We start from the raw sequence: 13,975 nt of genomic DNA, 5'->3' as shown, positions 1-13,975 counted from the left end.
ATCTGTTTTAAGTTCTTTGAGATCCATCACTTTTTTTTGTCATGGCTTGAATTAAAGTTAGCATTAATGATTTAAAGTTATGGCATGATTTAAAAAGCATACTTTTAGCAACAATACATATTTGGTTTTAATGAAAGCCATTCATGGGCTATTTTATGACCATTGTTAACATTTCAAGATCTTTACTATTTTTGAAAGCACATGAGGTCTTGAGGTTAATTTGAACTTAAAGAGCTTTGACAAATTGATATCGTTTGAGTATACATGGCATGATTTTTAGAAATTGATGAATTTGGCAAGGAATTAGCTTGTTTTACATGAAATGTGTTTTAAATTGTATACTACCTTGGTTCGGTCTTATGGTCATGACAATTTATGTGACTTTTGTGCACAAAGTATCTTTTAGCTAGAAATGTTGATGTGAGGAGTCTCGCAAAATTATGCTAATAGGAGGAGGCCCCCAATCTGTTATAAACACGAGGAGTCCCACGAGATTTATACTCGAGACTTGGTATGTTTATTATTATTACATTGATGTTTTGAATATCCATGGGTACATGCATTGATATTGTCAATGAAACAAAATGTTTTTTAACTTCTAAATTTAGTATGAAAGATTTGGAAGAAGCCAATGTTATTGTAGGTGTTAAAATTATAATATGTGATACTGGCTTAATGTTAAGACAAAAGCATTATGTTGAGAGGCTACTTTAAAAGTTTGGACATTTTAATGTCGCACTTGTGAGTACTCTTTATGAATTAAGGTGATAGTGTGAGAATGCTTAGATTATTGGAAGTCTGATGCATTTGATGAATTATACTTGATTTAATATAGCTTTTGTTGTGTGTAAACTGAGCAAATATGCACAAAGTCCCAATTAAGATCATTAGACTGCTTTAAGCAAAGTAATGAAATATCTGAGAGGTACCATAAATTATGGTATTTTATATAATGAATTTTTCGTTGTATTAGAAAGATACAGTCATGCTAACTAAATCTTAGACTCTGATGAGACAAAATCCACAAATGGATATGTATTCACCCTTGGTGGGGGTGTTATAACTTGGAAATCAACCAACAAACAATAATTGCTAAATCTTCAATGGAATCAGAATTTGTAGCTTTTAGAATTGTCTGGCAATGAAACTGAATGGTTAAAAAACTTCTTAGTAGATATTCTATTGGGAATGAAACCAACACCTTCTATGTCTATACATTGTGATTGCCAAACGGCAAAAACCATTGCAAAGAATAAAACTTTTAATGGTAAGAATAGACACATTCATTTAATATATGATGTTGTAAAGTAAGCCTGGTTCATAACTTAAAAAGCACCAGTTTCGATGCATTACACTCGAGTGAGATTAAATCCAGTAGAAACTTTCTATTATAAAACCTTATAAAATATATGGGGGATTGTTGGACATATAGTGATATCTTATAATGTTTTTACACCACATTGCCTAGATACAAAAGATGTCATTGTTTTATATAATCAAACTTATCATGGGCTTGTTGAAAGTTAGGAAAGAAGGTGGTTTTGTGCCCACATGAAATTAGGTCAAGCCTTGAGAAAATGTAGATTCGCCCCTTATGCGTGAGTATACACGTGGGCTAGGTATATTTTGTACCTTAATAGTCAGCTTTATTTTACCTTACCTTGACTCAAGTACATTTTGTACCTTGACGATCAATGTTTTTTTTTACCTTACCATTATTCAGTCCTTTCACCATGGTGAAAAAAGAGTTAGTCTTTGATTGAATCAGTTATTGATTTGGTCTTTCAGATTATTTTATAAGCTTTTTTATAGCATTATAGAATATTTTATTTTGATTTTCTAAGTAACCATTTCCTATAAATACTATTGAATCAATTATTGATTTGGTCTTGATGGTCAGTTTTATTTTTACCTTATCTTTATTCAATCTTTTTACCATGGTGAAAAAAGAATTAGTCTTTGATTGAATCAGTTATTGATTTGGTCTTTCAGATTATTTTATAAGTTATTTTTATAGTGTTATAGAATATTTTATTTTGATTTTCTCAATAACCCTTTCCTATAAATACTATTGAATCAATTATTGATTTTATCTTTTAGATTATTTTATAAGTTATTTTTATAACGTTATAAAATATTTTATCTTGATTTTTTCAGTGACCCTTCCCTATAAATATCAGCCTCCCTGTTCATTCTCAACAACCACACCTCAATTCTCTCTTCTTCCTCTTTTCCACTTACACCTCAATTCTCTTATAAAATATTTTATCTTGATTTTCTCTTGATTTTCTCAATGACCCTTCCCTATAAATATAAGCCGCTACATTCATTCTCAACACACCACACCTCAATTCTCTCTTCTTCCTCCTCTCCACTTACACCTCAATTCTCTCAATTTTCTCTTCTTTTTTGATTGAATCAATTATTGATTTGGTCTTTTAGATTATTTTATAAGTTATTTTTATAATGTTATAGAATATTTTCTCTTGATTTTCTCAATGACTCCTTCCTATAAATATCAACCTCTACGTCCATTCTCAACACACCACACCTCAATTCTCTCTTTTTCCTCTTCTTTGCGTACACCTTAATTCTCTTTTCTTCCTTTTCTCTACTTAGCGTTGCTGGGTTCTTTCTTCCTTATTTCTTCATTTTCTATTGTTCTTGTATCTGTAAGTTATTTTTATAACATTATAGAATATTTTATTTTGCTTTTCTCAGTGACCCCTCCTTATAAATATCAACCTCTATATTCATTCTCAACACACCACACCTCAATTCTTTCTTTTTCATCCTTTCCACTTACACCTCAATTCTCTTTTCTTTTTTGATTGAATCAGTTATTGATTTGGTCTTTTAAATTATTCTATCAGTTATTTTTATAACGTTATACAATATTTTATCTTGATTTTCTCAATAACTCCTCCCTAAAAATACTAGCCTGCACATTTATTCTCAACACAGCACATCTCAATTGTCTCATTTTCCTCCTCTCTGCTTACACCTTAATTCTCTTTTCTTCCTCCTCTCTACTTAGCCTTGCTAGACTATTTCTTTCTTTATTTTCTTCATTTTTGGCTATGCTTGTACCTCTAATAATTTGTGCAAACTATTCAAAAAAAGTTTGTTGAATCTTAGGATAACAAGACATCCTTTTTTATAAATTATTTTTATAAGGTTATATAATGTTTTATCTTGATTTTCTCAATGACTTTCTCTATAAATACCATCATTCTCAACACACCACACCTCAATTGCCCTCGAGCATTTAGCTCAATGATTGATGCATAATCCTCCAGCTTTAAAGGTAAGGTTCGAATCTCCTCTCTTTCCATTATAAAAAAAAAAAAAACACACCACACCTCAATTCTCTCTTTTTCCTCCTCCCTGCTTACACCTTAATTCAATTTTCTTTCTCCTCTCTTCTTTGCCTTGATAGGTTTTTTCTTCTTTATTTTCTTCATTTTCTGTCGTTCTTATATCTCTAATAATTTATGTAAACTATTCAAAAAAAATTGTTGAATTTTGGGAATGATGTTTAAAACTTTGACCTCCTTTTTGTCTTCGGGTCTTCGCATGTTTTGTTCCATATCTCCCGGACTATAAGTATATGTAGGGGCCATGTAAAAGACTCTTAAATAAAATAATAATAATTTATTAGTATTGAAACGAAAAAATATAAATATTTTTAATAACAATTAATATTTTAGTAAAAAGATAACCTCAAATTTTCGTCAACAACCCTCCAAGTGATAACTCTTTGTATAACACGTGGAGTGAAGAGGAAAACGCAGAAACACGACGTTGCGTTTCTCTATCAAAGTAATAATGATAACAATTAAAAAAAAAAAAACAGTGAGCTCATTCTCAGTTTGGAAAGGAAAACGGTGCGTTGCATTTGCTTCTTTCGCCTTTTGCTCTGATTTTGAAATGTCATTGAGATACATTTTCCCGGCAAAATGGAAACATAACAGATGGAAGAATTTTTTGAAACTATACTCAACTCATCAACCCCAAATAATATCTACAAATATTTCTATAAATCAGTTTGTAAAGAGCGGACGATTTGACATGGCGCGGAATCTGTTCGATGAAATGCCAAGGAGAACCGTTGTGTCATGGAACACCATGATTTCCGGGTACTCAAAGTGGTGGAAATTCAATGAATCGCTTGATTTACTTTCATCAATGCATCGAAGCCATATAAGGTTCAATGAGTCCACTTTTTCCACTGCATTGAGCGTATGTGGGCGCCTGCGGTCTTTGACTGATGGAAAACAGATTCATTGTGTTGTTATTAAATCTGGGTGTGAGAGTTATGAGCTTGTTGGAAGTGCTTTGTTGTATTTCTACGCAAATTGTTTTGAGATCGAAGAAGGGAAGCGGGTTTTTGACGAGTTGCATGATAAGAATGAGTTGTTGTGGAATTTGATGATTGTGGGTTACGTTGAGTGTAGTTTGATGAGAGAGGCTCTTGACGTGTTTATGAAGATGCCGAAACGGGATGTTGTGGCTTGGACTACATTGATATCGGGATATGTGAAGAGTGAAGAGGATTGCGGGAAGGCTTTGGAGTTGTTTTGGTGGATGAGAGGGAGTGGTGAGGTGGCGCCTAATGAGTTCACTTTGGATTCTGTTATAAGGGCTTGTAGAAGGCTTGGTGATTTATGTGAAGGGAGGCTTATTCATGGGATTCTGATCAAATATGGATTTGAATTTGATCAATTAATTGGTGGTGCACTGATTGAATTTTATTGCTATTGTGAAGCTATTGATGATGCTAAGAGAGTTTATGATGGAATAACAAATCCCTGTTTGAATGCTTCAAACTCACTCATTGGAGGGCTTATATCATTGGGTCGGACTGAAGATGCAGAAATGATTTTTAATAGACTAGTTGAGGTGAATTCAGTTTCATATATTCTGATGATTAAAGGGTATGCAGCTTTTGGTCGAGCTGAAAATTCAAAAAGATTATATGAAGAGATGACGCAAAGAACAATAGTTTCTACTAACACAATGATTTCTGTATATTCCAGGAGTGGGGAGATTGATAAAGCTATAAAGCTGTTTGAAGAAACGCAAGGAGAAAGAAACCCAGTGACATGGAATTCAATGATGTCTGGTTATATTGAAAATGAGCAATACAAAGAGGCTCTAAAGCTGTATCTTACCATGTGCAGATTACAAATAGAGCAAACAAGGTCAACATTCTCGGTTCTCTTTCATGCATGTTCATGCCTGAGATCTCTTCATCAGGGACAATTACTTCACGCACACTTGATCAAAACACCATTTCAGTCTAATGCGTATGTTGGAACATCTCTCATAGATATGTACTCCAAATGTGGCTGCATCACTGATGCTCACAAATCATTTTCCAGCATCTCTTCACCTAATGTGGCAGCATGGACAGCTCTTATTAATGGGTATGCGCAACATGGGCTTGGGTCTCAAGCTATCTTACTCTTTGAGCAGATGTTGGAGAAAGAAGTGGTCCCTAATGCTGCTACCTTTGTTGGAATTCTGTCTGCCTGTGGCCGTGCTGGTCTAGTAAATGAAGGGATGAGATTGTTCAGGTCAATGGAAAAATTCTATGGTGTGGTCCCAACTTTAGAACACTATGCATGTGTGGTTGATCTTCTTGGTCGAGCAGGTCATCTGCAAGAAGCTGAGGATTTTATTAAAAAGATGCCAGTTGAAGCAGATGGGGTTGTTTGGGGAGCTTTACTCAATTCTTGTTGGTTCTGGATGGACATGGAAGTTGGTGAGAGGGTGGCAGAGAAGATGTTCAGTTTGAATCCAAAGCCTATATCTGCTTACATAATTCTATCTAACATATATGCAGTACTTGGAAAATGGAGTAAAAAGATGAATGTAAGGAAGAGGTTGAGGGACTTGGAAGTCAAAAAGGATCCAGGCTGTAGTTGGATTGAGCTGGAAAACAGGCTCTTTGTGTTTTCCATAGGGGACAGAAGCCATCCATATTGTAACATGATTTATACCACCTTACAGCATCTGACAACAAATTTAAACTCCTTTCATATTAACTCATTTTGATTGTGAGTGTTATACCATTAAAAAGACTAACTATCCTCGTGCAACAGACAACAATGGATCAAGCGGTATTAACTGTCTCATCTAGGTTCATCCTCTGGTGATTCTTTAATCATATTATCCAAAATTAGCAATAAGGTATAACTTTTTCCTCTCCTAGATATTTTCATATAGTTCCTATTACTATTGCAGGGTTATTATTGTTCTAAATGCACATCATGGATGTCTTATTTGTGTTCTGTAAACAAAATCTTTGTTTCCTCATCACTGCTATCATGTAGTAAATATTCCCTTGTGGTTTCGAAAAAGGCATTTTGAGGCCTCTATTTCTTTAAACATTTTAAATATTACTGTTTTGGAACTACTTCCTTCAATTCTTTTTGGCACATGTTTGTGTTAAATGGGAGCTCGAAATGATGTTTTGCTAAAAACTATTTGAAGTTCTGAGCTCAACAGTTTCTATCATCCTTATTATCTGAACTTTGATACTCAACAATAGTGAGCTCCTTCAATGACTTGAACAGAATTGTCTTTTTCTTTATGTAAATGTTACAAATTTTTGTATCTGTTTTGCATATTTAATGCTGCCTTGCTGTTCAGTTTCTTTGAGATTAGTTGGATAAACCATCAAATTTTGAATCATTTTATAGTTGGTTGCTGATAGTTTTATTCTCGATTTCTTCGAATAGATTGTGCAGAACTGCCCTGAAGATTTGTTTCAAGCAGAGAATTTTTCTGATCTGGTGGTGGAAATTTGTCTGGGTTGCTCTCTATGGTTTTTCACTGGCATATCACTTACCATAAAGATCTGAAATAATTTTAGCAGAACGATGGTGAAATATGTCCCCAGTAGTAATTCTGCTGAACATTCCTTCGTTTCTGTTCTCAGGACAGTGCCAAAGCAATTTCATCACCTGATCAACCTGACTAGGAGGGTTTTATATCACCACAGTAGTAACTTTTGTCTCTTTTAGATTATATTATTCCCTTCATGGTTGTCTTGTGCTACATTTTTTTTTAAAAAAATCTTTTGCATCATGTCACGCTTATTGGTTGTTTTAGTTGCTAAGTCATCTTATAACAGAATTACATGTAAAACATTGCAGAAGCAACTAAATTCAGTAGCATTGGCATTTCTGTTGGTTGGTTACAAGTTAATTAGACAAGCTTTGACCAAGTTATCCCTCTCAAAAGCTACCTATTCATGAAGAATGCAAATTCCTTGTTGAAGAAACTTGTTGATGGTGAGCAATTATTCAGTTTTTTTCCTCTACATTTCTAAGATACATGATTAAGCTTCAAAAATGGACTTTCTGTTTGTTTATGTGTCACTAAGGTGATTTACTTCAGGTATTATAAATTAATTTAGCCAATATTTTGTTAGCTTATCAGTCAATATTTTTGTGATTTAGTTGAAATTTTTCACAACATTAGTCTTCTCATGGAACCTGCTTCAGCTAGAATCTTCATATCAAATATTATGTGAAAAATTGATAATTAATCAACTTCAGTGCTTAAATATTCAAATTTTGTTGGTATTCATTAGCAGTGCTCAAGTCCCAAGACCCCAGTGGTTAGAACTTGAGACCTCTTTCTAGAGATCTCAAGGTTCAAATGTTGGGAAGGGGATGGTGGAGTTATGAGATGGGACAGAGTTATATCCCTTTGTGTAGCTCAAGGGCCAATGAGCTTTCACATTATTAGCATACAAGAAAATCCATTTTTTGCATTCAAAGGGGTTTTCTGTTCCTTTTTTTTTAGCCGGGGAATGGGAGAGAGACTTCTTAAGTTGTAAGCATATAATTGCTGCTTAGAATTTCATGTTGGCATTCTATTAAACAATTTAGATAAAGTCTTGAGATTGAAATGGGAAAATTACAGTGCTGCCATGTAGTAGATTAATCACCAATGAAAGTTTTTAGGTAAAAGGCAAAACTGTATACGAGCAGAATGGTCATTGATATTTATAAAATCATGTTGAAATTAGCTCATGGAATTATGATAATTAAAGAAATAAAAAACCTTTTCAAGCATGGTGAATCTATTGGTCATAACCTACCAACATTTCTCATCAGGTTGACTGCCCCATTTCATTTTTTTAATTTATTTATTTCTTTATTTTTTGTTTATTGATATTAGTTATTATGTCAATTTAATGCTAGATATTTTAAAAGATTAATGTTACATCTAATAATTCGGGCATGCATCTGTTTATTTTCAGCAGTACTATATGTGTACACATGGTACATGCATTTTTTTATTTGTTTCCATGTAGAAATCTTGGAGAGTTAATTACTGAATAAAATAAATACTTGAGTTTTTGTTTACAAGGAAAAAAACAAAGGGGGAGGGGGGGAGGAGGAGGAGGGAGGGATGGGCGTTGATTCACATGTTCTTTTGCTCTTTCCTTTCACTAAATAATGGTGGTCAAGCACCAATCACTTTGACTTGGCTATACATTTTATCACATGGTGCTTAATATTTCTAAACATGGTAAGATTAGCAGCACTGGAAGGAAGAATTCAGTTAGATGCATTATCACGTATATCAGAAGTAATTTTTTGTCTAAAAGGCTGTTAGATAGCTGCATGCACACTAATTGAATTTTATATTGCAGATACTTCTAATCTTGGTGATTGAGATTGCTGGTCTGACTAAGGATTGCATTGAAGGCATTGTCGAATGGATAATAGGAGATCCTACTTACAGAACATACTTCAATTGAAGCTTGCATTCTCTATTGAACAGAACTTTGTTGGCCGAAATAACTCATGAAATTCAAGGTCTTGAAGGCAACAAATACGGTGCTCCAGTTTGTTTTTTGGTGTTTAAGTTTGCTCTGATCATATGCAAAATATACTAACTGCTTCGAATTGAGGTAATTAAGTTTTAATGGTTACAACACATAGGTCTACTTGCCTATTATTACAAAGAATTGAATCACATATAATCTAGATTTTTTGCTAAAAAAAAATCTAGATTTTTTGATAAGGTTTGCCATTGGGTTGTGTTGGTGCATTTTCAAAATAAAAAAAATTGTCTCTAACATGAAAAGTTATCTAAACTCAAAGGTTACGAGACAATTGAAAAAATATCACAAATCAAAAGTTATGTCTTATGCAATGAATGATTATCTTTTCCATAAGATGATATGAAAAGTTATCTTTTCATACTGTAACTTAGAAGTTGTGTCTTTTGTATGAATGGTTGTAATTTCAAAAGGTAATTATTGAAACATTATTTTATCCAAAAATTATGTCTTAATGCAAAGATGTTTTTTAAACAAAGAGGTACCTTGATAAAAGAGTTGTGTCCTTGAAGAAAAGACAATTACAAGCTTATATAAAAGATTTGTTGCCAACAATTTTGATCATCAAAATAAAAACAAAACAAGAGTAAAAAAATCAAGAGCAAAAAAAGTGTTGTATTTTGAAAATTAATATAAACACTTAAGTCCTCATCAATTGCAAAAGCATCCAAATTTCTTATAATTTATTTTTTGTAAAAAGTAGGTTCTAAGGTCGAATAACTTTACAAACTCTCGGGTGTATCTAGCAATTTATTCTCGTAAAGTGTAAGACTAATTTAAACGTTGACTTCATTGTATCTTTAAAGCTATTCACATTAACCTTTTTTGCATACTGAGTGATGAAGGCAAAATAAGTGTTAAAGATAGTGTTTATTGAAAAAGCTCACCTTGAAGCCAATTTTGCCAGTTTCTTAAATTCCATCTATACCTTATTTGTACCAACTATTTTAAGACTTATTTTTTGTGGTGTTGGAATTCAAAATGGCTTCACTTAAAGAGATGTCTACTAACATTGTCAAGCAAGATCACTTTGAAGGAAGCAACTTTATTCGGTAGCAGAAAAACATGTACTTCCTCATTACAACTCTCAAGGTTGCTTTTGTTCTAGATATACCAAGACCAGATGAAAAAGGTGATGAAGAATCCGTGAATCAAACTCGTTTGAGGCAAAAATGGGATAATGATGACTATATATGTACGGGGCACATTTTTATGGAATGTCGAATGCATTGTGCGATATGTATCAAAATGAAGCTAGTGCAAAACAATTTTGGAATAAATTGGAAGCAAGATACATGGCCGAAGATGCAAGTAGCAAGAAATTTTTGGTTAGTCATTTCAATAACAACAAAATGGTTAATAATCGTTTTGATATGGAGCAATTATGTAAGCTTGAACGCATTCTAAATGGCTTTAAGCAATATGGTCTTAAAATGGATGAAGGTATTGTAGTATCTTCTATAATTGATAAGCTTCCTTTTTCATGGAAAGACACTAAAAAAACTCTAAAATATATTAAAAAAAAAAAGAAATGTCTCTTGAGAACTTTGGTAATCATCTTCGAATAGAAGAAGATTATTGCAAACAAGATGAAGTCAAGTAAGATGAAAAAGAAAAGATTCTAATGAAAATAATCTTAAGACTTCAAAGATCCATATGATGGAACACAAACCATCAAATAAGTTGGTCTCAAACAATAAAAGAAAACATTTCGTTGGTATGAATGATAAAAGTCATAAGATCAAAAGAAATAAAAAAGTGGCCATGTTTCCATTGTAACAAACTTGGATAGCTCAAGGCGGAATGTAAATGTTTGAAAAATAAGACACAAGGTGTGAACAACAAGAAGTTTGTAGCTATGGTTTTCGAGGTCAATCTTTTCTAAAATGATGGAGCATGGTGGATTGACACGGTACAACTAATCACATTTGTAAAGACAAAAGTTTTTTCAAAATTTTGGAAACGGTTAATGATAGAACTATTTTGTACATGGAAAATTCCTCCACTACACAAGTGAAAGGAAAAGACACCATGAAACTCATGTTTACTTCTGGAGAATACTTGTACTAAATAATGTCTATTATGTACCAAAAGTTAGAAAGAATCTTGTGTCGTGTGGTTTGTTGAATAAGTATGGCTTCAAATTAGTATTTGAAGCAAATAAGTTCATCCTTCCGAAAGGTCGACAATATGTGGGAAGTGGATACTTATGTGAAAACATGTTCAAGCTTAATATTAATAAAAATGCTACTTGTTTTACTTATATTGATGCCTTATTTAATGTTTATGATAGTAAAGCAACATTGTTTAATTTATGCAATAATAGATTAGGTCATGTTCATTATAAAAGAATGCATGACATGGCTAAATTAAAGTTAATACCTGATATTGATGGAAATAATGATATGTGCAAGACATGCATGGTTACTAAAATCATAAGAAACTCATTTCCTCAAGTAAAAAGAAACTCATAATTGCTTGCATTAATACATTCCAATGTTTGTGATATGCACAGTACTCCATATATTGGTGGAAAGAAATACTTCATAACATTTATAAATGACTTCTCTAGATATTGTTATGTTTACTTATTGCATGCTAAAGATGATGTAATGGAGAAATTTAGAATCTATAAAAATGAAATTGAATTACATAATGAATTGCTTATCAAATGTTTACAAAGTGACAGAAGAGGTGAATATTATGATCTCGAGTATTTCAAGTCCATTGGTATTATTCATGAGATTACTGCTCCATACGCACCAAAACAAAATAGTATAGTGGAACGTAAGAATTGAGTTCTTACGAAAATGGTCAAGGCTTGGCTTTCTAATTTGGGTTTGGAAAATGGATTTTGGTGTTAGGATGAGCCCTTTAGCCAATTAGGATTGGTTAAGGCTTGATTCCAATCATGCAATAGTATCATTCATGTTGAATGATTAGAGGTTTTCCTTCATCAATAAGACATAAATTATAATGAGTTATAAGTCTAATTGGATGAAGTCATGAGATTAATATGCCTTGCAATGGAACAGTAATGGGTTGCAGTTATGAGATCCTTATGCATCAAAGCATAATCTCAAAATGTTCATAGTCAATGTATCATTGAGACTGGACATTAATGATGCTTAGAGACAAGTATATTCAATGTTCTTTACTTTGGAAGTAAGCAATCGATCTCATAGATTGAAGTATAGAGATACTAGAAACTAGAATATAGGTGCTTGTCTTGGAGAGCAAGTTCACTAAACATGACCCACCATAAAAAGTGCATTTGGTAATACACTCTAGTGTCTATGCAACTCTTCTCATGTGTCAGTCATGTAAATACTCCCTAAACTTGAGACACCAGGTTGTCTTATATGTGGAGTGCTATGCTTTGATTTCATCCCTATGGGTGCTTAACCAAGGATGCCAAAATAAGATGCTTTTGGGTATAGTATGAAGCATGTGAAGGCAAATGAGCTGTCAAAATAAGAATCATCACATTAAGTGTTTTAGAGGGCATATCCTATCAATTCTTGGTTAACATTAGCTTATTGAAGTCCTTGGCCAAGGCGACATGGAGATTATGAAAAAGGTTTCATAACTCTATAAAGCTAATGCTATAATTGTAGGAATAAATATGGAGGTCAATAAGAGTAGACACTGTACCAAGCTTTTATCATCTCCGGGATATATGATGAGGGAATGAATTACACTGATGGATTGTACACTGAAAGGTTGTCAAAGAACCCTTTGACTCTCCTATCAATTGGGAGGTCATGATGCATTGCTAGATGCCAATCTTGGTCTATGAAATTAATTATAAATTAATTAATTAAAATTTATATTAATCAATTAAGTCATTAATCAATTCCATCGCCAAAATGTTGGGAACTTAATAGGTCACACATAATGATTGCATTTGAATTAAATTGGGAGAGTGATGATTTAAGTTAGACTTAAATCACATGCTAGATAATTAACTTCTGTAAACTTAATTAAAAGAGTTTAATTAAGTTTTAGATATAATTATAAATAGTTATAATTATAAGGCCTTGATTGCAAAATATAAAGAAAATTAATTTTGATTTTAATTTCCAAGAACTTAATTAAAAGAGTGCTCAATATTATAATGTGTTATAATATTGAAGGCTTAATTACAAAATTGAAGTTATTTTAACTTAATTATATAAGTCACCTTTTAACTATTTTTCATATGAGAGTTTTTCACAATTGAAGAGAAACTAGTTTTTGTTAGAAAAAGAAAAACGTTTTCTTTCTTTGCCACCACTCTCTTTGTGTGAAGGAGAAAATTGCTTATGAAGCAATTTTCGAGAGAGGTTTGGCTAAGATTGTCAAACTCTGCTTTGTAAAATAATTATAATGTCATTCACATGCTCGATAGAATGTTTGTATATTTAGGAAGTTCGAGAAATCGTTAAAAGACGATATTACCTCAAATGGTACCATTGAGTCGATTAAGCCTCGAACTAGTTCAAATAGAAAATTTAAGGTGAAATTAAGAGTTTCACAGTTCAGGGATGACTCAAAATGGTAATTTAGAGTTCGAGGATCAATTTGGAGTCCAACCGAAATTTTCATTATTAAGGGGCAAAATCGTAATTTTTCCACCTGCGGATAAAATTTGAGATTTTGAGAGAATTTAGATTACATTTGACAAATTGGAGAATGGTATGAGTATAAGGGATGAAAAATATGTCTATGGATAATTTTTCAGTTTTTGGGGCAAAAATGTAATTTTTCACTTTATATGGGCAAAAGTGTAATTTTCAAAAAATTTGTTCCACCAAAACTTTGGAAAAGTCTAGAAATTTCATGGAAGACATGGATAAGTGAAGAGGATTGAGTGGTAGAAAAAGAAAGTCAAAGAGATGGCTAGAAAATATAAAATAATAAAATATTCAAAAGGTAAATAAAATAATAATATTTTGTTAAGCCTATTAAAAGGCTTGAAAATTTCAGAATTCTTCATTGGGAGGGTCAGCCAAAACCAGCAGGAGAGAGAGAGAGAAATAAGAACAAACCCTAGAGTGAGAAAATTCAAAGAAAAAGTGTAATTTTTCAAGGACTCAAGTGTTTAAAGGTATGATTTTTCAAGCTTAG

The 13,975-nt window shown here is 32.5% G+C and overlaps 1 protein-coding gene across 5 annotated transcripts; it reads left to right on the top strand.

The window, feature by feature from the left end:
* LOC18602070 (pentatricopeptide repeat-containing protein At2g13600) lies at positions 283-8,989 on the top strand. 5 transcript variants are annotated; one of them, XM_018118755.1, is made up of 5 exons: positions 283-511; positions 4,048-6,195; positions 6,747-7,008; positions 7,164-7,301; positions 8,675-8,989. In XM_018118755.1, the coding sequence occupies exon 2, from the start codon at positions 4,072-4,074 to the stop codon at positions 6,058-6,060; it is 1,989 nt and encodes a 662-aa protein (XP_017974244.1). In that variant the 5' UTR covers positions 283-511; positions 4,048-4,071; the 3' UTR covers positions 6,061-6,195; positions 6,747-7,008; positions 7,164-7,301; positions 8,675-8,989. The 5 variants fall into 5 exon arrangements, with proteins under 5 accessions (XP_017974244.1, XP_017974243.1, XP_017974242.1 ...); XM_018118754.1 differs by lacking the exon at positions 283-511 and having other exon boundaries at positions 3,799-4,937; positions 5,040-6,195; XM_018118753.1 differs by lacking the exon at positions 283-511 and having other exon boundaries at positions 3,799-6,195; positions 6,747-6,819; positions 6,947-7,008.

The sequence above is a fragment of the Theobroma cacao genome, chromosome 4, assembly GCF_000208745.1.
Source record: "Theobroma cacao cultivar B97-61/B2 chromosome 4, Criollo_cocoa_genome_V2, whole genome shotgun sequence".
Taxonomy (NCBI): domain Eukaryota; kingdom Viridiplantae; phylum Streptophyta; class Magnoliopsida; order Malvales; family Malvaceae; genus Theobroma; species Theobroma cacao.
The sequence above is the reverse complement of the archived record's forward strand: the minus strand, read 5'-3'. Positions and strand labels throughout refer to the sequence as shown.